This window comes from Elgaria multicarinata, chromosome 10 (genome assembly GCF_023053635.1).
Source record: "Elgaria multicarinata webbii isolate HBS135686 ecotype San Diego chromosome 10, rElgMul1.1.pri, whole genome shotgun sequence".
In the NCBI taxonomy this organism is placed as follows: domain Eukaryota; kingdom Metazoa; phylum Chordata; class Lepidosauria; order Squamata; family Anguidae; genus Elgaria; species Elgaria multicarinata.
In genome coordinates, this window is record NC_086180.1 from 51,820,918 (window position 1) to 51,847,200 (window position 26,283).

The 26,283-nt window shown below is 40.7% G+C and overlaps 1 protein-coding gene across 1 annotated transcript in view; it reads left to right on the forward strand.

Moving 5' to 3' along the window:
• Positions 1-3,297: 3,297 nt before the first annotated feature.
• GUCY1A1 (guanylate cyclase 1 soluble subunit alpha 1) overlaps positions 3,298-26,283 on the forward strand; it is a 40,170-nt gene continuing 17,184 nt past the window's right edge. The window contains exons 1-3 of the mRNA XM_063135173.1: positions 3,298-3,384; positions 18,985-19,384; positions 25,364-25,425. Coding sequence (XP_062991243.1) covers positions 19,139-19,384; positions 25,364-25,425 — 308 coding nt within the window. The 5' untranslated portion in view covers positions 3,298-3,384; positions 18,985-19,138. The remainder of the gene's footprint in view (positions 3,385-18,984; positions 19,385-25,363; positions 25,426-26,283) is intronic.

The following is a 26,283-nucleotide window of genomic DNA, read 5'->3' on the forward strand; positions in this document are numbered from 1 at the left end:
CAAAACAGTTAAATTGCAATCCCAAATGATTAAAGCACTCCCAGACCACCGAGAAAGCAGAACTTTGGTAAACGTACATTGCCCAAAACATATTGCCAGGAAAATGTAAAATGGGACATTTTGAACCTAATGGGTCACTGAGTTTACTTCATAACAGAGGCCAGCATTCCATCACAGAGCAAGGCAAGGCAAGCTACACATGGGATAAAATATATTGTGGGAATTCCGTGGTCTCTTGAAGCTGGGATTTGGGAGACAGAGGGAGCACTTCCCATTGCAACAAAAACATAAAATCTATGCTTGCGGAATATAAACTTCATTTACAAGTATTGTTATAAAACTGGAATAACAGCAGGAAGCGTAGTCCTCTGTTGTTACTGCTAGCACTGAACAAGCTAGGTCCAAAACAAAAAAGGACAAATGTGCAGTTTAATGTATATTATAAATCAGTCCCAACATCATTTGACTAGTTTTGGTTAGAATAAGTAAATAAAGTCTAGTAAGTTTTACTTCGAATCTAAAACCAGTTCTTTTACCTAACAAGAAATCATTGACTCCCAAGCAGCTGGGTAGTGTTGTGATCTGTTTACAAGGGCTTCATCAGATGGAGGAAATCTCGCTTCCCCCCCCCCCCTGCACTTCTGTCGCACAATACTTATTTCTCACAGAGAAGAGGAAGTAAACAAAGACCCTGTGGCCCATTCAGTGAGCGTTTTTATCACGCTACTTTTCCTGCACACAGCAAGAGATTGTGGCAAGTTTTGTTTTTAAAAATAAGTCAGACTGGAGTCTTATTTTGTGATGGGAAGAAGGCCAGAAGAAGTGTTAGGCGCATGGGAGGTGCATGACAGCATCAAAAGGACCTGCGAAAAGCCGTGAGTGGGCAGTAAAGAGTGTGTGATAAAACGCTTGTCTGATGATGCTCTAAAGTGCTGAACTGAATCTTTAGAATTTAAAAGGCCCATTTAGGTGGCTGTTGAAGGAGGGTATTGTTGAAAAAGGAATTCTTCAAAAACTCTTCAGTGGGCATGAAGGTGGCAGATGTACATATCTCATGGATGTGTTTTCACTTTTGTGTTAAAGGGCTCATCTACACCAAGCAGGATATTCCACTATGAAAGCAGTATGAAAGCAGTATATGGTATGTGTGGACCCTAACAGTTGTCACTGCACTTTAATACCACTATAAAGCAGCAGTGTGGCTCCTGCCTTTTATATACCGCTTTCATGGTGGAATATCTGTTTGGTGTAGATGAGCCCAAAGTGTTGCCTCTGTCAGGTAACATAAACTGATTTCTTAATATCACAAACGCTCAGCTCAGATAGTAGGAAAGGAAGGGTTTGCAGAGGTAGCCAGGAATGTATATCTGCTTGTGGCAAGGCAAACACTGCACATGAGGCCAGGCTGAAAGCTACTGAAAGTGCCCCTTCAAATACTTCTAACAAACCTAGAATGGTGAGAGGGGAGCTTTGAGTGGCAGCCAGGTACGTATCTGTATCTGTGCTGTATCCACCTAATTGCCATATTGTTGTATACAATTTGTATGTCAACGGTCTTAAGATCTTTCTCTCACACACCCACAAGCATCTAACTGGGATTCTTTTCAGCACTGATTATTGGTTATATCCAATGTTAGCAGTGGAGGGTGGTGGTTCCTATTCCAGCAGGGTGGTGAATCTGCTCTGGCTCTCAGCCAGAGCTCTAAAGGAGTTATCCAAGGTGATGAACTCATTTTGGGAACAGCGGTCGGCACTTTGAATAACTCCTTTACAGTTTTGACTGAAACCCAGGCCGGATTCACTGCCCCACTGAACAGCAGCCACCAGCCTGACTGTTAGTCTAACTTAAGCCCCATTCTGCCGCCTTTGCCCTCCTCCCCTCTGTGGTGCCGCCCGCCTCGCTCTCTTTCGCCTCCTCCTCCCGTCTTCTGCCGCTGCTGCACCGGTTTACACGCCTTCTGATTGGACACAAACGTCGGCACCTCCTCGCTCGGCGTGAGCGGCTGGGGAGGGGCCAGAAGAAGCGGCTGAAGCCAGCTGTCCAAACGCACGTTTCGAACATGAGTTAGCCGGGCAGAGACTGCCGAGCTGGGAAGGAAGACGGCGGCTTCATCGCCTCAGACCTCGCCGACGACAGCTGCCGGGAGTCCCCCGGCCGCTGCAAGCCGACGAAGCGCAAGGGAGCGTCGCGGTGAGTGGAGGAGAAAGCCGCAGACGAGGCGCGAAAGGGGCGGCCGCGCATTGGGCGACTCCGTCTGGGGCTGCCTTCCCCCGCTCCGCCTAGAGGCGGCGGCGGCGGCGACGTGTGCAGGTGCCTGTGCTCGCTAGGACACTTCGGAGGCGCGAGGCTAGACGGGGAGCGTCCGCGGTTCTTGGTCCAGATAGCTCGCAGGGGCACATGGGGACCCTGGACAGCGCTAGCAGGAGGGGAGGGGCTCGCGCTGCCTCGCGCAGGAGGCGGCGACCCCCCTGCCCCCGCCAAAGTGGTGTGGCCCGCCTCGCTTCCTCTGCCCAGCTCAACTCGGTTGGTTCCCATTATCCTGCCTTTCTTCAACCCTGCATGGTTTCACACCTCACGCCCCCGTTTCTGGTGTGGTGGGTTCGCCTTCACTGGAACGCTAATGCCTTCTTCCTCTGGGCTTGATCTACCTGAAGAGACGAGCGAAGGGGGCGAAGAAGGATACGGTTGCCATCTTCTCCCCCTTCCTCTGGGGGCTTTTGTTCCCCGCGCCTCTCTTCCCACCCGTTCTCCGCCGGCTGATGGTTAGGAGTCTCGGCAAACTACTCAGAGGGCTTTTGCAATACCCGTTTCTCAACCGTGACTCGGGAGTTGGAATTCCAGCCCCGAGGTGGATGTGGCGACGTCCGTGCCGCTAGGCCCCCTGCTCGCCTTTTCACAGGAAAGAAGTGCCGCGAATTTTCCTCATCACCTTCCCCCCGCCCCCCCCCCCCGCCGCGTCTCGCGCGGGTTCTGCGTCCAGCCAGAGGCTCCCGGTGTGAAGTAGCCGCAGCGCCGCCGAGGAAGCCCGAGCGCCCCGCCTCCCCTCAGCCGAGCCGGGCGGTGAGCGCGCCCCGGACTCCCTCTGCCTGGTTTCCCACGCTCGGTCTTCCTTCAGAACGCGCGGCAGAGGGCGAAGCGCCCGGGGTTAAGACCGCGGGGTCAGGGCAAGCTGCGGGCTTCCAGGCCCCGGCAAGCAGGGCAGGTTCGTGGGAAGCGGGGAAGCGAGCCTCTTCCACTCTGTCAGCAGCTGGTGGGAAGGTCGCGAACGGGCCCGGTGGCGCTTCCTAGGGCTGAGTCGAGGGTTGCCAACTTTTCAAGCGGCCACCGTAACTGCGCCTCTAACAGCGCCTTGCTGTACAGATACAAGGAAGGGATACTGCTGGGTTCGTGCGTTTATTTACAGTAGTTGCATGCCGTTTTTCAGCCATAATGGTTCAATAAGAATGACTTCATTTTTTGGCTTTATTTCATTTTTAATCCCAGCCTTTAACCAAGGCTTATGGTGGCGTTCAAGGTTCTCTCCTCTCATTCTATCATGTGAGGTAAACTAGGCTGAGTGAAAGGGACTGACCCAAAGTCACCCAGTGAGCATCACTGCCAGATGGGAATTTGAATCTGGATCTCCCCGGTTTTGGACTGTTTTTTCTAAACCCTAACCCCACACTGGCTCTCTGATTAAGCAACAATTGAAAAAGATATCAATTAAAATAATATCATATAAAACTAGACTTTCATAATAATAATAATATATTTTCTCTCCTCCGACAGGAGGAAGGAGAGAAAGTATATTATTATTATCATTATTATTAATTATTATGCCTTTTCTTCTTTTTTTATTTCCCTTGATCATGCTACTGAGACCAGCACCATCTCCAACTTGTAAAAGCTTCACTTTGGATTTTTGTGCACCAATCAACTATTAATAGTGTACGAGCAGGCCATGGATGGTTTATTTTTGTTAAATGCTACCCTGGTTGAGTGTGTACCCCACCCCGGTGGGAGGAGTAGAAAGCATAGCGGAAGTTATAATGGAACCCTTCCTTACCCGGTTTCTCCACCCCTGCTTCTTGCACTTGGCTTCAAAACATAATATTCCATAGGTGCATCTAAGTGTACAAAACAGGTTCATTCTGGACATTAGTTCTTGATGGTCTTTCTTTCTTTCTTTTTTTACATTCTCTAAAGAAATGAGTTAATGTTATTCCAAGTTTTGAAATGTTGATCAATCTTGTGTTGAACTGTCTAGGAAAACAGTCTTATTTGGCAAAAAGCAGTTTGTTTTCGATTCTGATTTTGTATTCTTTGCAAGTGACTCTGCCCCAATCACAGTTGTGTTGTTTTTTAGTAAGCTTAGAAAACAAGTTTCTAAAAACCAGCCTGACTAACTGGTGCATTGTTAACTTGTTATGCTTCAGTTATGCTTTAGTATGCTGTGTTCTTTTGGTAAATATCTATTGGTTCCAGAGTTTAAACAGTGAGCTATCAATAGTTAGGAACATGCTACTTTTTCAGTCGGTCATGAGGCATCAGATTGCTGGTTTTGTGGACAGTATTTAATATTTACCAAGGATGTCATTATTAATTCTAATGTTGTATTTGCTATTTAAGTTCATAGTTGTTATGAGGATCAGGGGAGTAAAAGCTAAGCAATGTTTGAAATATTATATACAAAGTTTATTTGTATCTTAGCTGTGATTTCCCCCCTTTCTAATTCATTGTGAAAATATATAGCTGACATATTAAATGCCAATTTAATATTATTTTTATTAATTTTCTGATTATATTTGGGTGGCACCTTAAAGACTAACATTTATTATGGCCTGCTTTATAGACATTTGACAAAGTCACTTCTGGTCCAGAAAAGCTTATGCTACAATGTACTTGATGATACTACCCAAATTTTTCTGATTTTGCTATACTTGCTTATGGATTGCCGTTTGTTTTTTATTCTTTTAACTTTTGACAGGCACTGTAATGTTTATATAGAGAATAATTCCTTACATCTCAAAATATTCTGTTCTTTATACCAGAACAATGTGGAAAACTAAAGAGTTATGTTAATAAAGAATCACGAAAGATTCTTATGAAAAAAATTACAGAAGAAGCAAAATGTTTAACTCCCAGTTTCCCTAGCTAAGGCAGCCTTTCCCCAACCTGGTGCCCACCAGATATATTGGACTATAACTCCCATAATCTCCAGCCACACAATGGCCATGCTGATGTGGATGATGGAGGCTTCTAGGTTAGGGAACACTAAATAGGGCTAAAGGGGACTACAATTAAATATTGGAGTTGAACTGTCACTGAAAATTTCTCTCAGAAATTCCAAAATTGACATTAATCAGTGAAACTTGATAAAACTTGGGCAAGGAATAGTGTCTTGATTGGATGGCTAAGATCACAAGTTTCAGGACTCTATAATTTACTGACTAGTTTGTGAGTCAGATACAAAATAAAATGTGGGAATTTAAAGTGCAATCTGCAAGGCAAAAAACAAAACAAAACCCTGAATATATGATGAAGGCTGTTCAGATGCTTCTAGCTGTTTAGATTCATAGAGGGCATGTCACCAATTCCACATTTTTCATTTTACAGGATCAACACACTAACACACAACCTGCTCGTCTCTGAGTGAACAAATTTACTTATTACCACCATCGCAAATAAGAGTACCCTTCTATTGTTATCTAGTTAGAATAACCAAGAAGGTCAAACCTGAGGGTTGCAAATTTGAATATATGTTTTTAGAATTCAGTGACGTGGATTCTGAAGTGAGTTTTGAATACAGAATGGATCTTTAATTCTTATGAAAATTGCTGGTAGATATTGTCATGGTTGTAGGATTTTCCATCAAAATTTGGAAAAACATAGGTGAGCAGGAAGTGCTGCTGTCTCATACTGCTTTTCTTAGATTGGTGACAACATCAACAACATATTTGCTAGAGATAGCAGCTGCGGAAAAAACATGGTTTCTTATATAATAGGGCTTGTCTGTGCTTGAAGTGATGAAACGGGCTAGGACCTCCTTACCCAACCTGGCATCCTCCAGATGTGTTGGACACGAACCCCACCCAACATGGACAATGGCTGGGGATGATGGGAGTTGTAGTCTAAATATCTGGAAGTTGATAGGTTGGGGAACGCTTCAGTTGGAGATTTTTTTTTAAAAAAAATTGCCATTAAGAAACAGTCATGTATATGTGAGCGTGCATATGTGTGTTTCGGCTTGTTTTTACCTTTTTACCAAAAGCATTTAATGAAATCTAGTTCCTGTGTGTATTGCTATGATTCCCATTGTACCCTGTCAATCATGACAAGATAGGCTGCCAGATAAAAGACAGGATGAGCTGACCCATCAGCTGAACTGATCATTATCTCTAAATAGCAAAGCAGGCAAAGGAATCCTTTCAATCTAGAATCACAGCAGGGAAGGAAAAGAAACAGGAAAATGAAAAAGGGTCACTTAATGATCATATCTTGATGATTCCTTGTGATTTTTTTTATCATGATAACAGAACATGTCACTAATGGCTGTTCAATCATGAAGAATATTTCAATAGAATAGAATTGTAATAGAATAGAATTAAGAATTATTTGAGGCTTTGGTTTTTTAAAAAAAATATCTTTATTGAGAATATTACTGAATTTTATTTATCAATGTATTAATTGTACCTTCAGTTTGGAGGTCATTCATGAAATCTTCCATGCCTCTCCTATAGCATAATGATTTATTGTATTGGTACTTAAAGCCAATAGTTGATTTCCTTGCTTTCATTTTTCTTGCCCTCTTTTTACGTTATCCTCATTTGATGTAATCTTAATCAGTCCCAGATGCAAAAACAATGCTCATAGATGACTTTATATAGTATCCTTACAATATCCCAAAGCTGTAAAAACCCACTTGCATCCCATTCTAGACCTGTTTGGTCAGAAGTTGGTCCCATTGAAATCAGTAAGTCTTTGGGTCAATTGACACTGGTATGATGATCCATCCATGCTGGGATGTGTGGGAATGGACCTCAGCTTTGTGTATGTTCCTCACAAAATATATAGAACATTCCATATAACAGAATATATACCTCACCCACATGATCCAGCCACCCTGTTCTATGGCATATACATGGATATTGTGCACAGAATGTACACATGTATGTAGGCAGGCCCTACGTCACATAGAACACATTGTACAAGAGGGGACCCTAGGGAAAGTTGAGGGTTATTTCCCCCACCCCATATGTGGGACCTGTATTCTAGGGCGGCGGCTGCTGCTGCTGCTTCTTCTTCTTCTTCTTCTGTTTAGGATTGCATCCCTAAAGGAGCAAGCTAATCATAATTGAGGATGAACTGAATCAAAATAATAAATCATTCCACCAAAGAGCAAAACATTTCAGGAGTATAGATAGAGTTTCAAGCCTTCTAGGTAAAGAAAGAATAAATCAAAGTAGAGGGCTATACACCTTACTCAGAGATTGTTGTTGTAAAACCTGTGCTAAAACCAGTACAACTGCAAGAGCTTTTATGGCAATATTCACCCTTGGTAGCAGTTGCAACCATATTTGTAATATGTTAAAATCTGAGGGAGGGTTTTTTTATTGTGCAACTGTAGAATTTTTTCTCAAGTACATACTTAATGGACACTGAAAAATGTCTGCTAAAGATGATACAGTTGAATGATTACAGGTTCCTGCAGATAGACTAAAAACGGTTACAGTAGTGCATTAACAGAGTGTTTTGAACTTTTTGGAACAGTTTAAAAGTTGACAAGAGTTCTATACAATTCAGACAAGTTCCTTTTTATGTTTATAACAGTAGAGGGATATGGGAGGGTATAAAGGTGAACATGAATGGTGAAGAGAACAATGACGTGTTTCCCTATGTAAAAAGAGGAGATAGTAAGCATAGGCACTGGTTTGGGAAAATTAAGAAAATAACCATTCAAAGCTATTTCTGTCCCTTTTCATATCACGTTGTATTGTTATTGGCCCTAGGCACAGTCTAGCCCATATTGAAAATAGGTCAGTTGTATCATTGAGGATCTTAAGGAGAATAATTTGATTTTGTATGTACAAGTGGGTGTATATATGAGTGGGACTAAGTATCAGTTCTTAGATGCTTCTGTTCCAAGTGCCTTGTAGCTTTTACATGTGACGACTGATAGAAATCGTTTAAGTAACATTAATTATATAGCTCTACAAGAAAACATAGTAAAAATATATTTATTACATTGATGAAATGTTGATGAAAAGTTCTGTTTTCTCATTTTAGAAAATAGCTTTTAGACCATGCTTCCTAAATGCCTTGAAATAAGGTTCATAGGGAGGTTAGTTGTGTTTATTTGTTTATCTTTATTGCATTTACCATAAGTTCAAGGGGGTTAATAGGATCATAATGGGTAATACTGCCTTGAACAAAGCTTGAATATCCCATGCAACCCACTGCTGATACTTATTATGCTCTTCCATACATTTGTAAAGCAAATCATTCCTTTCTGTGGGTGTGTCTCTCTGTGTGGCTGTGGGCTCATCTACACCAAACAGGATATTCCACTATTAAAGTAGTATGAAAGCGGTATATAAAAGGCAGGAGTGACACTACTGCTTTATAGCACTATTGAAGTGCACTGCAGGATTTACACTCCTGCTTTATAGTGGTACTGAAGTGCACTGACAACTGTTGGGGCCCATGACACATCTCTATAACACTATGAAAGCAGTATATGGTATGTGTCATGGGCCCCAACAGTTGTCAGTGCACTTCAATACCACTATAAAGCAGTAGTGTGATTCCTGCCTTTTATATACCGCTTTCATACCACTTTCATAGTGGAATATCCTGCTTGGTGTAGATGAGCCCTGTGTTTGAGACTCGTGCTCCCCCTCCCACCCCCCCGGGAATGTGAGTGCCAAAAAAGAGAATTTGGGCAGTCAGAGAACCAGTTTGATTTTTTGGACCTTACTGGCAAGAATCAGTCTTAGGGCTCAATGCTATGCATAGCACTGCAGCCACAAAGAGGTAAATAGGCCATATAGACAACCCCTTGGTGATAACTGGAGCAACAAACTCAAGTAGCTAAGATGGGGAGGGGAGTTCAGAATTTCCTCCCACAAAGGTTCTACTACAAATGTGCTAGCTTTCTATGGAGAAGGATTCAAATCCCCTACTTGCAACCTAAAGTAGTAGAGTTCCCAAGAGTCACGCTGTTAGTCTGATTAAATATTTAACTATATCTAACTATATTTATTATATTGATATGTGTAGAATCTGGTAAAATGAGGCATTCTCTTCAGGAACCTTTTAATATGAGAGTCTTAAGCATAATGGGAAATAATACTTCTTTTTTAAAAATGGATAAAGCTAGATAGCAATATACCAACTACACCCTTATCTGGACAGAGATAACCTAGCTACAGTTATCCATACTCCAATAACTTCTTTTCTGGATTAGTGCAATGTGTTATATGTGGGGCTGCCATTAAAAATGGTCTGGAAACTTCAGCTGGTCCAAAACAGGGGAGCGGGATTGTTAACAGGGACTGGCCAATGTGATTATATTATGCCAGTACTTTTCCAGCTGCACTGACTGCCAGTCCCTGTCCAGGCCTGATTCAAAGTGGTGGTATTAACATTCAGAGCCCTAAATGGTTTGGGGCCAACTTTTCTGAAGGATCTTCCATATGTACCTGCTCACACCCTAAGATCATCTTCATGGGTCATTCGGTGGAAGTCCCTGCCAAGGAAAGTGACATAGGTAGTTACCAGGAAGAAGGCCTTTTCTACTGTGGCACCCCGGCTAAGGAATGAGCTCCCTAGAGAGGTTCACCTGGCACCTACATTGTACTCCTTTTGGTGCCAGGTGAACAACTTTTTATTTTCCCAGCAGTTTAAGAGTTTAACATTTTAGTCTTTTAGCTCTGCTGTTTTAAATCTGTATTTTAAATCTCGGCATTGGTTCTTGGTTTTATTCTTGTTGTATTCTTATATTGCAATTTTAAGCTGTTATATTTTAAATTGTTTTATGCTGTACCTTAAAGTTTTAATTTTTGTGAACTGCCCAGAGAGCTTTGACTATGGGATGGTAAAGAAATGTGAGAAATAAATAAATAAAAGAGCATAAGAAGAGCCATGCTGGATCAGACCAAGGGTCCTTCTAGTCCAGAATTCTGTTCATACAGTGACCAACCAACTGTTGACCAGGAACCCAGAAGCATGACAGGAGTGCAGCAGCACCCTCCCACCCATGTTCCCCAGCAACTAGCATACATAGGCTTCCTGCCTCTGGTACTGATGGTAGCATATAGCCATCACATCTAGTAGCCATTGATAGCCTTCTCCTCCAGGAGATAGCCTTCTCCTCCACAGCTTTTAAAGCTCAACTAAAAACTTTTCTTTTTCCTAAAGCTTTTAAAACTTGATGTTGTGCAGACTTCTACTGTTACTTTCTACTGTTAGTTTTTCCCTACCCTGTGCCTGCTTACCCTACCCTGTACCTGTTTGCATTCTCTTCCCCTCCTTATTGTTTTACTATGATTTTATTAGATTGTAAGCCTATGCGGCAGGGTCTTGCTATTTACTGTTTTACTCTGTACAGCACCATGTACATTGATGGTGCTATATAAATAATAATAATAATAATAATAATAATAATAATAATAATAATTTATCTAACCCCCTTCTAAAGCCATCCAAATTAGTGGCCATCACTACATCTTGTGGTAGTGAATTCCATAGTTTAACTATGAACAGACATGGGCAGACTTCAGGTTTGTGTCAGGGGTGTCAGAGCCAGGTGCAAAATGGTAACGTGGGGCAGAGCCAGATGCAATGTGTTGGCTCAGGGGGTGAACCAATCACTTGCTGCACCCTGTACATTGATGGTGCTATATAAATAAATAAATAATAATAATAATAACCCCATGAGCCATACATGTATGGATGACCTACATATACAAGTACAAATCTACATCTAAGTTACTACAAATTAGGGCAACCTTCCTCAACCTGGCACTCTCCAGATGTTTTGAAGCCATTCTTCCACGAGCCTTAACCAGCATGGCCAATGCTGGGAGTTGTAGGCCAAAACAGCTAGAGGACACCAGGTTTGGGAAGGTTTGGGTAGAGATTCTACAACCTGATATAGAAATGGGCGGAGAAAGCTGCTTTGTTGTTGTCAAGAGACTTTGGCAATCTACTACAAATTATCCAAAGGTCTATCAGTAGATCTTGAACTATCTTCTGCTAACCCCTGATATAGAATACACAACATCACTGATGTACCACTTCAAAAAGGGATGAATCATTAAAAACAAAAACAAAGTGGTCATGATTGCCCATGTGTATGAAGTAAGTGGGGGCATTTGGGTTTAAGGAATAGCTATAAAAGAGTTAATGCATGCACTGAATCAAAAAAAATTGATTGCCTGGAGGCCTAGACAAAACAAATAGTAATTAAATAATGTGTTTCCAAGCCAAAGGCTTCCATTGACTAGAGGTGATTAATATAGTTAATATTGTGACCTTCGAAAGAGAAAAGTCTTGTACTAAAAGTGTGTTTCTTTCAGCATCATTCAGCCCTATACAATGCAATCCAACTGGTAACATCTTCTTTTTCTTAACCCTTTTGTGAAGATGCTTCACAGAGGTAAAGAACCCAGTTATATGTCTAAGTAAAATAGATGAGATGGTTCAAGAAGAATAAGATAGTGGTATTGTATTTCTATAGATACTACTTAGAAACTTTAGCATATGGAGACTGTGTAGAGGAAAATGGGGGCAGAGACAGGTGAAGGACGATCAGATCTGTATGAAGATTGTGTGGGGACATAATGGTTTAGTGTGAACAAAGTGGATTGGGTAAACCTCTAATATATGAAAACATTCAAGAGAGAAATGGGTGGGGAAGGGTGAACGGTGATAAAACGTGTATACACATTGTGGGTACTCACTGTAAGCCCATAATAGCTTGTGCATATTTGAAAATTTCAATAATCTTGAAATGATTATTACTGTGATCCTTAAATGGATGGTGGTATGATAAGATAGCATGTTGTGAATGAAGTAGATTAGGTAAAATGAATGTGGAGGCATCTATTGCAAAGCAAATTGCTTACAGTAGAGGGATTATGTGGAAGACAATGCAAGGAATTCCTATTGACCCATGAACACAATTGGAGCCATAGGTGTGTAATAGTCAATGCTTTTTCATATTTATGAAAAAACACTGAGCATGTATTGCAAAACTGGTGTCCAGGGTTATTTTTATTTTAAAGACTGTAGTAGTTGTTTAGATAAGAGTGGATTTATCTTAATCCTGTAAATCTTCTTTCCTGCAATGTCACAAACATTAACCCACACCACAAAAGCTAAAGCTGTATTTTGTGCCTGGCAAAGGGTATATGAATTCTGCTGCTCTAGTGAGACAAAATGGCTCATCAAAAGCTGAGTTATACCATTGATCCATATAGCCCAGTACTGTCTGTGGCCTTAGCTGGACCTAAGGATTATCCCAGGCAAATGGAGGGGTCGTCCCTGCCTGCTCCCGGTATCCCCTGTGTGTCATTTGGATGTACAGGGATGATCCCAGGACAATCCTGGGCTATAGGCCTGGTCTAGCCATGGCCTATGACAGGATGAGGAACCTGTGACCCTCCAGTTCTTTTTGGACTCCAACTCCCATCAGGTCCAGCATGGCTAATGGTTAGGAACGAAAGTAGCCTGTATAGTCTGACAACATATGGAAGCCACAGGTTACTTATCCCTGCTCTATGTGGATTAGTTGTACCTTTCCAGGTTGTTAGTGAGGGGTCCTTCTCTTCTCTGCTACCTGAATCTTTTTACCTGGAGATACTAGGAATTGCATATGGGATCTTGTTAATGCAAACCATGTGCTCTACTACTGAGCCACAGTCTAGGGCCCACCCAGAGGGATCCTGCCACATTGCTGTTGCCGGGAATTGGAGGTAGCCATTAGCACAGGGACATTGATGGTAGCTGCTGGCAACTGTACCAAGGAGAGGATTGAGTTCTACTCTTTGCCTAATGTAATTTGTGAAATTGCCCTAATTTTAGGATCCTTCTGCTGTGCTGGTGCAGCAGCTTGTGATATTAGATTGTTAGGCTCTGCTCATAAACAGTCATTCATAAGTAATTTAAGCAGAATCCTTGGGTCTAAGTCAGTTTTAGTTCTGTTGAAGTCAGTAGGACTAAATAATCATAAATATAAATATTCAACCTTGTACCTACACTGAGGGTCCTGGGAAAATGGTGCCCACTTGTGGAACTCCCTCTCTAGAGAAGCATTGGCTAGTGTGAAGTCTGCTATCCTTTTGGTACTTGGCAAAGACTTTTTTTTTATTGACCTCAGGCCTTGCATTTTTTAATCAGCTTTGAGTGATAAGTTGCTGTTGGCTCCTTTTCAGTCTGTTGCTGTTTTTAGTGTTATATTGTGATTTGTTTTTAAATTGATTTATCATTATTTTATAATATTGAGGCTCCCTGAGAGGTCCAGTTGAGTTGAAGGTGGTATATTAAATTTCATAATTAACTTAACTAAAAACACAGGAGTATGAGGTCCTTCAGCTGTCTGGGTCCCAGGCCACATAGGGCTTTAAAGATAGGTACAAGTACCTTGAATGGAGCATCGAAACTAATTGGCAACCAGTAGTATTGGTTTGTTTATGCTTTCTCTGGCTGGTACTCATCAACAACTTAGCTGCTGAATAATGAAGGTGGCTAAAAATTATCATAAAGGTTGTGGTTCCTGGTGGTTCCAATGGCCTATGATCCAATTGGAGTCCACCAAGAGAAGATCCTTCAGTGTGATGGTCCCATTCCTATGAAATTTCCTGCCTTCGGAGGTCAGGCAAGCACCAACATTGTGTTGCTTCTGGCATTCCTGAAAACAACATTGTTTCAGGAAGCTTCCCGTGGGTGACTGGCCACGGTTTACCAGAATCCGGGTTTTATCAGAACTTTGTTCTTTTAAAATCAGTTATTTTAATATGGTGTTTTTATTCTTTTATCTGTTGTTCACTGCTCTGAAATCTTTTGGATGTGGAACGGTAAATAAATATTGTAAATATAAATTAGAAACTGCTCCTTGTTCCCAGGGGTTCACTAATTTTGCTTGTGTTCTCAAAACTTCAGTCTCAATGACTTTGGGACCAAGGCATTCACAAGTGTAGTCTTATTGAAATTTAACTATTCCTAAATGACCTATATACCAAACTGTGTGAGATCTGTGATTAAATCTCACAACATTTTCATTTTTAATGAAAAATAGCTGTGAGTGACTTTGAATTAGTTTAGACCAGTGGCCCTGGGAGAGGGGTAGTTAATCCTTCCCCTATCCTACTATCTAGCTTCTATTTGTAGTTTTCTTGCTGACTTCTACCCTGTGCCACTAATCCAAACCAATTTAGATCTCCCTATGGCTTCTTTGAACTAAAAATGAAAACGTTGGGAGATTTAATAAAAAATCTCTTACAATCATGTGGCGTTTGGCCTGTTGTTCCACCCCTACCCACCCCAGTCACTTAAACATTTTGCTTTCACTAATAAGTCATGTTTTGGATATTTATATTAGAGTAATATACATCACACATTGTTACTGGGACAAAAGTACTGAGTATAATACTAACCTCATTATATTGCAAGATTCAGCTGCTGATATGAAAGAAACCTTTAAAATGGGTATGTGCAGGTTTTATTTTTTAGATAAGTTATGCTCTCTAGCTGGCTTTTTTACATATATCAAAAGAAAAATATGGGAGTGTTATATAATGTGTCACCATGATTTCATTTCAGTAGTAGATAGCCAGTGGAAAACATTCACCATTCTAAGTCAAATATTAACAGCTCTTCTCAGATCCCAAACAGTAGGTTTGGTATTTTTGTCTTATAGTTGAAAGTGTTGTGTTGCTTTGGAATCTGTTCATGTTGTCATTTTGATGCACTGCTAGCTATGTAAAATTTAATTCCCCACTATAAACAGGGTTTTAAAATTTCTGCATCCAGTGTGGAATGGAAGCTAATGCATAAAACAGTCTGTACAATTCATAGTAATACTGGTGTTAGTGTGTGTGAGTTTCTTTTTTGTATTTTGTGAAGCACTGACTTTCATTGCTACTAGACATTCCTGGAAAATTAGATTCCTGCCCCCCTCTGACCCTAGTAAGATGTATCGCCTAGAAAATAAGTTTTTAAAAATCCATCATATTCTGGCCCAAACTAAAAAAATAAACATCAAGGCTCAGACAGGCTCTGTCAGTGCGGTATGTCATTTCTCTCTGTTTCCTCCTCACCCCATCTCAAACTGTATTCTTGCCCAGAATAAAATCCAAACCCTCGAAGTAATAAATATCAAGAGCCAGAATTACTAGGCATTCCAGAAAGAAAGAAATGTCTGCTGTTTGTTTTGTTTCAATGTAATTCTGACTGAGAGACTGGGGTCTGCCCAGGCAGGAGTACATCTTTCCATACCTCAAAGGGATGAGCAAAGTCAGGCAATTGATACAGATGAAGCTGTGAGATGTTTATTCCCTGTTCTTTGATGCTACCTCTCCCCATTGATTGGTATATGAAACCTGCATCAGCCTGTTAGTAGAAGGATGGCTAGGCAGGAAGAGAAAGTCATGTTATTTTAAACTACATTCATAGTTCTGTATCTTGACATTATCTTAGAAGTACTCTAGACAACTGGCATGAAATTGTTTGGCCTCGTCTGGCTTTGGCCACACCAAAAATCTGTGAAACAGTGATTTATTTTATTTTTATTTACAAAACTTTCTTATTGCATTTTTGCTAAAATACTTTAAGCAAGGCACACAAAATTCTAAAACACAAAAATAATCTCTCTCACACACACACACATGTGCACACACACGCAAACAGGATAATAAGCAAAAGGATGTAGGTGGGAAGATCTCTTTTTGACTAAATAACTCAAGAACTGGCTGCATGTTTTCTGGATTTTTCCACTCCCAACACCAATTAATAGAGCCCTTCTACCTATTAAGAAACTTTTCCCTTGCGAAGCGGTGCCTGCAATACACAATTTTAAACAACAACATCCCCAGCCTAGATATATCGTTTATGTCCTTGTTACAATTCCTTAGGACATGTCTCCAAATAATAGACGTCAGGCAGTTATAATCATGTTAGCACAGTCTCCAGATTACTGGAAATTAATTTTCTCCCTAATATATAATTGAATAAGTACTTCAGGAACATACCTCATTCATATTTCAAAAAGAATAAGTAAGCACACAAGATTAATGAAATATAGGGGAGGCTGTGTGTTTGAATTTTAGTAATAGTACAGAATAGCCTCAAACCTGATAAGCCTTCAAAAATAGTTTTGAGATGTTCTTCCATGCAAAGATTATTGCATTAGTTGAGTGGTCAGAATAAAAATGAGTCTGTTTCATGTTGTCTTTTCCTATATTGGAATATTTTGTCTTTTCTTTAGAAGGTCTCTATCCTGAGGAGAGATATTGTTAACACAGGCACTTTTCTTGTCATGGATTCAGGCTTGCAAAATGTTAATTTAAGAAGCAGTCCTTATTTTGTTTCTCTTTAAGCTATTTACATGCTTCCTTCATCCCTAAAATTCAATAATTTCTTTTATAGTGTTCTTAAAATGCAACCGAAGGCATTTTAAGAACACTATCTTTTGCTAATAACGGAACAGCTATTTAAATAGCCCTGGGAAGTAAGTTGATGTTTATTTCATTTTTTTAGCATCTACTCTGTCCACTGAAAAGTAAGAAGGCTTGATCTCCAATATCCTTAGCATTTAAAATTTGTTATGTTGTCTTGAAAACATTTTATGTGCACGTTTGAACTAGGTCCATATTTCTACCTCTGACATTGTGCAGGGTACCTATTTGTTTAGATATTTGCATGCAGGAAAATGGCAATTAATTTTGCATGTCCTCTAACATCTCTGCTATTTCTGTATGCTACCTTAACTTCGTCAGGTTTAGCTGATATCAGCTTCCAAGAGATTTAGTTTCAGCGCCTAAATAGAAAGCAAGGAGTGGAGATATCACAGCAATTCCTGAAGAAAAGACAGAGATTTTCCTCAAGGAGTCCTGTGTTTTCCCGTGTAATGTATTTCACCTAGGGTACAAGCGATATCCAACTGAAATCATCTACCATAGATTGCAATAACTACAGAGTTCACAAGTGACTGTGGCAAAAACGAAGCCTGAGAAATCTTTCTTGTACACATCTTAATAATAAAGATGACTGGCCTCAGAACTATTTTTGTAATACTTGTTGCCCAGATAGACTTAACTGGTTTGATTCTGCCTCATTGTTCCAGGAATATCTCCCAGTTACTTGGCAACTAAAAGTAACCCTTCAAGAACCCTTTTGAGGTAATAGTCACAATGTATAAACTAACCACTTTTTTTAAGCCAAAGAGTAGATTTGTTGCTGTGATATATAAACAAAAAAAGCTGGGATTGGTGGGAGGAAACTTGTTTCCCATTAGTAGCAAGGTAGCTGGAACTTGACAGAGCTAGGTGGAATAAAAAGGCTGAAATATCTACGCAACAAATGTTGCTTTATTTGCATCTTATTCATTCTTGTTCTTCATTTATGATAGGCTGAAACCTGGATGAGTTAGCTAATCTTTCTGGAATGCTGAGTTCAAAGGCTCCTATCTTGGAAGTGGGGGGACCGGCAAAATACTTCTATGATTCTGTCACTGTCTACACTACATTTATCTGAGGCCTTAGCTAGACCTAAGGTTTATCCCTTCATCGTCCCGGGGTCATCCCTGTTCATGTAAATGACACACAGGGGATCCCAGGAGCAGGCAGGGACGACCCCAGGGTAAACCTTAGGTCTAGCTTGCAATGTTGTGTGTTAATAAAAGTATATGTGTGGGTGGGGGGAACTGTTCAGTAAAGAATAAATTGATAACATGTAGGTGTAATGGATACACATTGTGGTTTCGTTTATTAAGTTTTGTTCTTGTTTTATCTCATGCATAGTATCCTGTTCTCCATTCCACCCACCCAGTTGATCTTGCACATAACAATGAACTCATACAAAATGCATATTCTGTGCTGCCATGTAAAGTTAGGCAAGGTTGTTTATATAATCTCAGTATTTGTCAGCTTACTTTTACCTGTAAGCATCTTGTGTGATTCCATTTACTTTTATGTACTGTATGCTCAATATGACTAGAACTTTCATCAAGCAGTTTAGCTGTACTTTCACTTTGTTAATACTATAACCAGATTAGTTGGAAGTCAAAATGATGATGTAATTTAATAACTACACTGGTTTCTTTTCCTCAACAACCGAACTGTTCAGGACTGAACTATGCATGTCTATCTCTAAGATACAGTACTATGGTTTGTTGGAAACAAGGCAGGGCATATGAAGCTGTGTTGTTTAAAGTTTAGATTTTGGATGCAATGCTAAGCTGTGGTTAATGGAAAATGGAAGTCATTGCATGACTAGCAGGGTTCAGGAAACAGGCAAGGAGCTGTGCGGGGGAAGCTCGGGGGAGAACATTTTCACCATCTTTGGGATGGTGCTTGGTGTCTTTCAATGCTGAGTTTGCTTTTTTTAAAGAAATAAAAAATTGTACCATCGCACCCACACAATTGAGCAAATGCCTCCTTTTTTTAAAAAAAAAATGGTGCCCTGGAACATCCCTTTTTACTTCCAGGGCAACTCACTAGTGTGTGGCTCCTGAGGGACGATCCTAGAGTGGAAAACTCCGTGATTGTCTCTCTCCACTCCCCAAAGAGCTGCAGGTGTAGATGAGCCCCAGGTCAACTATAAAGTTATCTGCCCAGAAAACATTGGTTATTGAGTAGATTAAAAATATAATTAATAAAGAAAAAAAATGCCAGAGCCTTCTGAATGAGTGATTCTCATATTTATGAAGTTGAACCAAATTAAACAAGTGTACAATGCAGTCCTTTCTGTTTCCCTTTACTTTTTTCTTTCTTGTTCTGTTTCAGGGAAATAAAGCTACAGTTGTTCCTGCACTCCATTTGGTATTTGACTGCCACAAAACAGCTGCTTTTAGTTGCTCTCTTCTGCTGTTGGTTAATAGAACAGACATGATAAATACAAAGTAGGGATACAACTCTGGTGAACAGGGACTTGTGCAATATGTTCTGTACTAAACTGAAAGACCTGAAGATCACCGGCGAGTGTCCTTTCTCCCTACTGAGCCAAAGTGGCATTTCAGATGAAAATGAGGAGGAATGTGCTGAAGCACCAAATAGTTCTAAGGCTCCTTTGCCAATTTGCAAGGAGAAGGAAACTCATGGGAACCTTCCACAAAGGAAAACCAGCAGGAGCAGGGTGTACCTGCACACTTTAGCTGAGAGCATCTGCAAACTCATCTCTCCAGAGGTACATTTGTATAATCTTTTGATAAAAGTAATTCAGAAGATGGTTAGGAAGAATCTTTTAAAATAATGTCATTTAAGCAATAATTTAAAAAGCAAGACATATCTACTTGAATGTTTCTTGTACTTTTTCCCACTCTCTGTTCTTGCAGTGTTGCCTCTTTTCATTTCCATTTAGGTCTAATTCTGCTGCTTGAAACCTTCTGCATTTATTTAATCTTATTTCACAACTTCTTCTATGTTCTGGCAAAGGAATAGGGTGATAAAAGTACCCCAGATGTGAAATGTTTACTCAGATATTGACTTAGCAGCTTCCTAACAAGATTTACAAAGGATAGCAACCTAGCCATAGAGAGAGTAGAGAATACTTTGTGCCAGTGGAATCAGAGCTGCATTTAAGTGGACAAGAACAGCCTCTTTTGCTGTGTTTCAGGGCACCTTCGCTGGTGACAGTAGTAGTGTAGGACATGCATCCACAGTCACATTTGGAAGCTCAGAACCTTGTGGGTGGCTCCAATCACATGGGTCCTCATCACCTAATCAAGCCTGGCTGGAACAGAGAAGAGGAAAGATCTGTGTGACTGGGCCAGGGCACTTCATTTTGGATTTCTGAATGTTAGGAAGGCAAAAGAATCCACAGGAACCAGCTGCAGTAAAGCATGAAAGAGTCTTGGTTGCAATCCTATTATCATGGTTAACCATCAAGTTTATTTTAGGCATGTTGCTTTGTGCCAATAGAGCAACAATAGGCTTAGGGTTGTTGAATGGTCTCTAAAAGCATCCTCATCCTGCCTATGCTTCTGCTGGCCACGTTCCAACAGTATGTTGGCACTATTCTGTATTTGGTGACTAAGGGCATGTCCTTATCCAGGGGATTATTATTATTATTATTATTATTATTATTATTATTATTATTAATATAGCACCATCAATGTACATGGTGCTGTACAGAGTAAACAGTAAATAGCAAGACCCTGCCGCATAGGCTTACAATCTAATAAAATCATAGTAGAACAATAAGGAGGGGAAGAGAATGCAAACAGGCACAGGGTAGGGTAAACAGGCACAGGGTAGGGTAAAACTAACAGTATAAAGTCCGAACAACATCAAGTTTTAAAAGCTTTAGGAAAAAGAAAAGTTTTTAGCTGAGCTTTAAAAGCTGCGATTGAACTTGTAGTTCTCAAATGTTCTGGAAGAGCGTTCCAGGCGTAAGGGGCAGCAGAAGAAAATGGACGAAGCCGAGCAAGGGAAGTAGAGACCCTTGGGCAGGCGAGAAACATGGCATTAGAGGAGCGAAGAGCACGAGCGGGGCAATAGTGTGAGATGAGAGAGGAGAGATAGGAAGGAGCTAGACCGTGAAAAGCTTTGAAGGTCAACAGGAGAAGTTTATATTGGATTCTGAAGTGAATTGGAAGCCAATGAAGAGATTTCAGCAGTGGAGTAACATGGTCCGAGCGGCGAGCAAAGAAGATGATCTTTGCGGCAGAGTGGTGAACAGAAACCAACGGACTGATGTGAGAAGAAGGAAGGCCAGAGAGAAGAAGGTTGCAGTAGTCCAACCGAGAAATAACCAGTGCATGAACAAGCGTCTTGGCAGAAGAGACAGACAAAAATGATCGAATCCTGGCAATATTATACAGGAAAAAACGACAGGATTTAGCTACTGCCTCAATATGAGGAATAAAGGAGAGCGAGGAATCAAATATAAAGCCAAGACTACGAGCTTCCTTGACTGGAGTAAGCGTGACATCATTGACAGTAAGAGAGAATGAGAGATGAGAAGGTTTAGGAGGAAAAACAAGCAATTCAGTCTTTGCCATATTAAGTTTCAAACGACGATGAAGCAGCCAAGCTGAGATATCTGGATTGTCTCAGGATCATCCCTGTGCATCCACAAGATGCATAGGGGACCCCGGGGGCAGAAGGGATGATCCCTTCATTTCCCTGGGATAAATGGGATGGCGTTTAGACCAATTTTTTCCATGGTCTCGGAATCGTCCCAAGACCGTGGGAGGTGTGGGCGGTCATCCTGGCTTCGTCCCATCTCTTCATGAGTAAAGATGAAGAGGCAGGAACTGGGCACGGGGCATGGAGCTCTTCAGGTGCTCTGTGCCCATTAGGGGGAAAGTGGGATCAGTGTTTTTTTTCCCCCTTACCTTTTCATTGGAGCACACGTGCACTCCTCTCTCTCATTAAAAAAAAATGGTGGCTGCAACATCCTTCCAGGACATCTAGTGGCCATCTGGACACCCAGGGAGGATTGCGGAGCCGGTAAGTCCACGATCCTCCCCCTACACCCTTGTGATGTAGACATGCCCTAGGGTTGCTCCTCGTTTAATGACAGTAATTCAGCCTATTGCATTTCTGTGGCTGCCAAGGTTATATCCTTCTGCTGGACAACATGATCGACACCATTTCTTAAGTTCGTTCTTAAACATGCCTATTTGGGTTGCATCCAAAGGTTCTGCTTTGCTCATAGAAGGAGGTTCTATTCACAGAAGAAGTATTTTGTGAAAGGAAGGAGTCCTTTTGTGTGCCAAAGCTCATTGCGTGAGTGAAACAAAACCTTTGGATACAATCCATTTTAATTATTCCCACTGAAATCAGTTGGAGTTACTTCTGTATAAATTAGTACAGCTGTGCAGAGGGGTGTGGCTTGTAATGAGCACAGTAGGTGAGATGATAACTATATAGTGCTTGCTAAAAGCTATATCGTGGACACGAAGTTGTTGATCAATAATAAAAAAAATAGCTTGTGGAAACTGGGAAGTAAAAAATAACTGTGAAGTCAAGGGTAACAACCATCAGCTTTCAGTGCAGAAATCCTATACACTGTCCAGCGCAAGGGATTTTGCTAACTATGGGCATGTCTACACCAGCCCTATATCGTGGTATCATCCCGGGATTGTTCCTGTGCATCCAAATGCCACACAGGGGATCCCAGGAGCAGGCAGGGACGATCCCTCCATTTTCCTGGGATAACCCTTAGGTGTAGAAAGGGCCTATATGGCAATTCTTTACATATACTGTAAGTCTTTACATATAGTGCTGGTCCTGTTTTTGATTAAATATCTTTTTTTAAAAAAACCTTCTCCCTGTTTAAGTTGTAGGAAGGGCACACATATCTCAAAAACACTTTATAAATCCATGGGAAAGTGGGACAAGAAACAAATTCAGTAGTGTCTAGGAGCATCGTTTAGTGGGACAAGCGGCTTCCCAATATTGAATCAGACTAATGATCTATCTGTCTTTGGTAAAGTCTGTCCCATATGTCAGCAGTTCTTCAGGCTCTGGCCATAGCTAGACCTAAGGTTTATCCCAGGATTGTCCTGGGGTCAAACCTGTTCATCTAAGTGCCACACAGGGCATCCAACGCTCATGCAGGGACGAACCCGGGATGATCCTGGGATAAACATTAGGTCTAGCTACAGCCTCTGTCAAGCAGAAATCTTTCTCATCACCACTGCCTGGGATCCTTTAACAAGGGATCGGACTTGTGGCCTTCCACGTGCAGAATGCACTGTATTGCCTATTCCAGCTGTAAAATAGATGAAGACTTTTATAAAGTCATACTGAAATGCCTGTCGAATCTTGTGTGGTGGATAAGTTATACTGGCTGATTAAATGTGTCCCAGCATTACTAACAAATATGCATATTCTTGCAGTGGCACTGATAACACTATATGTGGGGACAAAAAAATAGGCACTTAATTGCACCCATCTCCTTAGATGGTCTTAGATTTCTTCAAAAAGTTAACATCTCTTTTCACTGGCTGGTTGGCACGATCAGCTTATGTTACCCATTTTCCACATGGAAAACTCCATAATAGAGAGGGTCACTATCATGCCCCGGATCAGTGCATGTTGCTTCCATTGACGTCAGTGAGAGGCCATGTGTTAGGATCATGAGGAGGGTACAGTGTGGCCCAAAATAGCATTTGATGAAATTCAAGATACCAATGAATGCATTTGGGGTTTTGTTTGCTGAATTCATTTGAGTTAAAAAAAAAAAGGCATTGCAGAGTCAAGTAAATAGCTGGGAAATCCTTCACATATTGTTTCTGTTTAGATATAAATATTAATTACATCTTGTTTTAATAAGGAAGAACATTAGCTTAGTTCTTTTTTATTTCAACTGTGAAATACATCCTACATTAACAATAAAGTTTTTCTTGAGGCAGCATAACTTTCCTTCATCCATTTCTTCCCTTCATAAAACAGCTGTCTAAAATTTCTGTATGTTATACAATAAAATTGTCTAAAGACATAAATACTATATAAGTGTCCAAGCTTGGTATTTTTTTTAAAAAAAATCAGAGAGTTTGTAGTTTCAATGATATACATTCTGTTGAAATATTGACTTTGATATTAGGAGGCTGGACAGCCTTTTGTTGGGGGATGTCCTAGCTCTGAATTTCCTGCAGCGAGCAGGATGGACTCGATGGCCTACAAAACCCCTCCCATTCTTTGATTCTGTGGGCAGTACTCAACAGTGTCATTCCACAAACTCAGATAGAGCTAGGGGACCTCCACGGAATCTTTCCTCTGTGTAAGTGTTTGCCCATTATGGTTGTGCAATGGATTGTGCAAAGGGTTACACAAGAGTAATGCACAACAGGTTGCACAAACATAATGCACAACCACTTCTGTAACCATGCTTTCACAAAGATCTTTAGTTGGATTCTTCTCTTGTGCTAATGGAATGACACAGTTGGTTACTGTCCTATGGTTCTGGAATTCTGATACGTATTTCATGGGAAAGAACTAATCAAACTTCTTTCTGTGCGTGATACCTCTGTGTCTTACCAGTCTGTGAGACCATAGAAGACACACAAAAAAAAACCACTCCAAAATGGCAGATTTTCAGCTTGGAAAGGAGGCCCAGGCTATATAGCGATTATATAAAGGGACTTAAACATGGGTATTGCAGCATTCGCCTTCTATGTAAAGACTTTCACTCTTTAAGTTTCCACTTGCTCTCTTGTTTCATGTTTGGAATCTACCTTTCATTTCAATGGATAGAGCCAAAGGTGGGCAAGCACATACTTGGGAACTATTTGTGTTTATCAGAGTTCTCTTAGAGGAAACATTAATCAATATGTTCGGATGGTTTTGTGGAAATGGAGTATATCTAATGGATATAAGTGCACTGCATCTTCTTCTATGCAAAGTGACATGTGAATACCACATTAGTTGAGGGGGTCAAGAACTCAATTTCTGTAACACTGTTGTTGGGCCAAAATTGCAGATTGTATTGGTGTGGGAATGTACCATGTGATCTTCCTGATCCAATTGCAGATGCTGACACTTTGATGTAGAGCCCTGAACTAGTGAAAACAGGTCAGGGCACAACATGAGCCTAGTGAAATCATACTACAATATACCCCAATGACATCAAGAGAAAAATACTATTAGTTGGGAATTCTGGTGATCTAGAAAAAGGGGTGCTCCTGATTTAGATGGGATTGCACTCCACCTTAAACATTGGGTTTGCAGCTTGGGGGAAGCTCCTGGATTCAGTCCTAATCTTGGATGAAGAGGTGGCTGGGGTTACTAGGATTGCCCTTTTTTGAAGAAACCAAACTTGACCAGGGTCATTCATACATGAGTCACTTTCAGGTCAGTACGCACTACAGTACTGCACTCTGTGTGAGGCTGTCTTTGAATACAGTTTCAAAAACTGCAATTGATCTAATGGGTGGCTGACAATATGTAGCACATAGCACAAGGCATGCAGCCTTCTGGGGCATGTGTAGATGTGGTTTGGAGCAGGTAAGGGTTGCATTTAGATATCTCTTTCTACTTAATATGTGATGTGGACTTGATTTAACTCATGGAGACAGGGGCCATGGCTAAATGATGTTGGGATCCTTTCCATCCCTCACTTTCATTGTTTAAAAGATCTGATTAAGTCTTTTTATGCTAATTTGACTATTAAATTTTTAAACATCCTTTGAATTAATATGACCTTTTCTCATTCCAGTTTGAAAGGTTATATCTTGCATTTCAAAGAACACTAGCAAATAATAAAATAAAAGAAATCAGGTAAGTTACTTATGGTTGTAACATTTAATAAATGCAAAAGCAAAACATATTTAACTAGCAACCAGGAAGTAGGACACTAGGCATTCCAAAGCTAATCCATATCATGTCATTTCATCTCTTAGTTTAAACTGAACAATTTTGACAAAACTATGGAGAGTAACTTTAAGAGATAAATTATTCTGTCAATATTTATTTACTGTAATTTTGGCTTTACATTATGCTTGATGGAGTGACTTGTAGATTGACACTGTGGACTTATGGAAATTTATGGACTTAAACTAATAAAATGTAATGTACTATCATGACTGCACAGATTGTGTAACACAGGGCTGGGACGAAGGTAGATTGGAGTCTTCTAAAAGATCTCTGGGTGATTTGCAGTGGATTGGAAAAGATTTCTGACTCCCACTTGTTCAACAATAACACCAACAAAACACCACCACCACGCTGTCCTAAATTATACTGGTGAAATGAAGAACATTTGGGGTAATCAGGAATAGTTGTTTGTGAGGAAGGACTGTGAGCTCCATTCAGTTCAGGTACTCCTGGCCTGGGCCCAGAATTCTTTCATTCTAGGTGTATATCTTTTGCACCAGGCTTCAGATGGTAGACCTCAGGGTTCTCTTAAGAAAACAAAGCAGATCCTACAAGCCTGAAGTCTACATCCCTGCTGTAACAGCCCTCTGTGTTGTTGAACTTGAGTCCAATGCCAAGCATCGCTTCAAGCACTGAAGTGGTGAAGATTTTGGACAATAATTTAACATCAAGACAATGAAATCTTTTGTACTATCTTTTGTACCATCATTGTACTAAGGCTGAATCTTAAGCAATATTCCCTTTAGAGTACTATGGATTTGT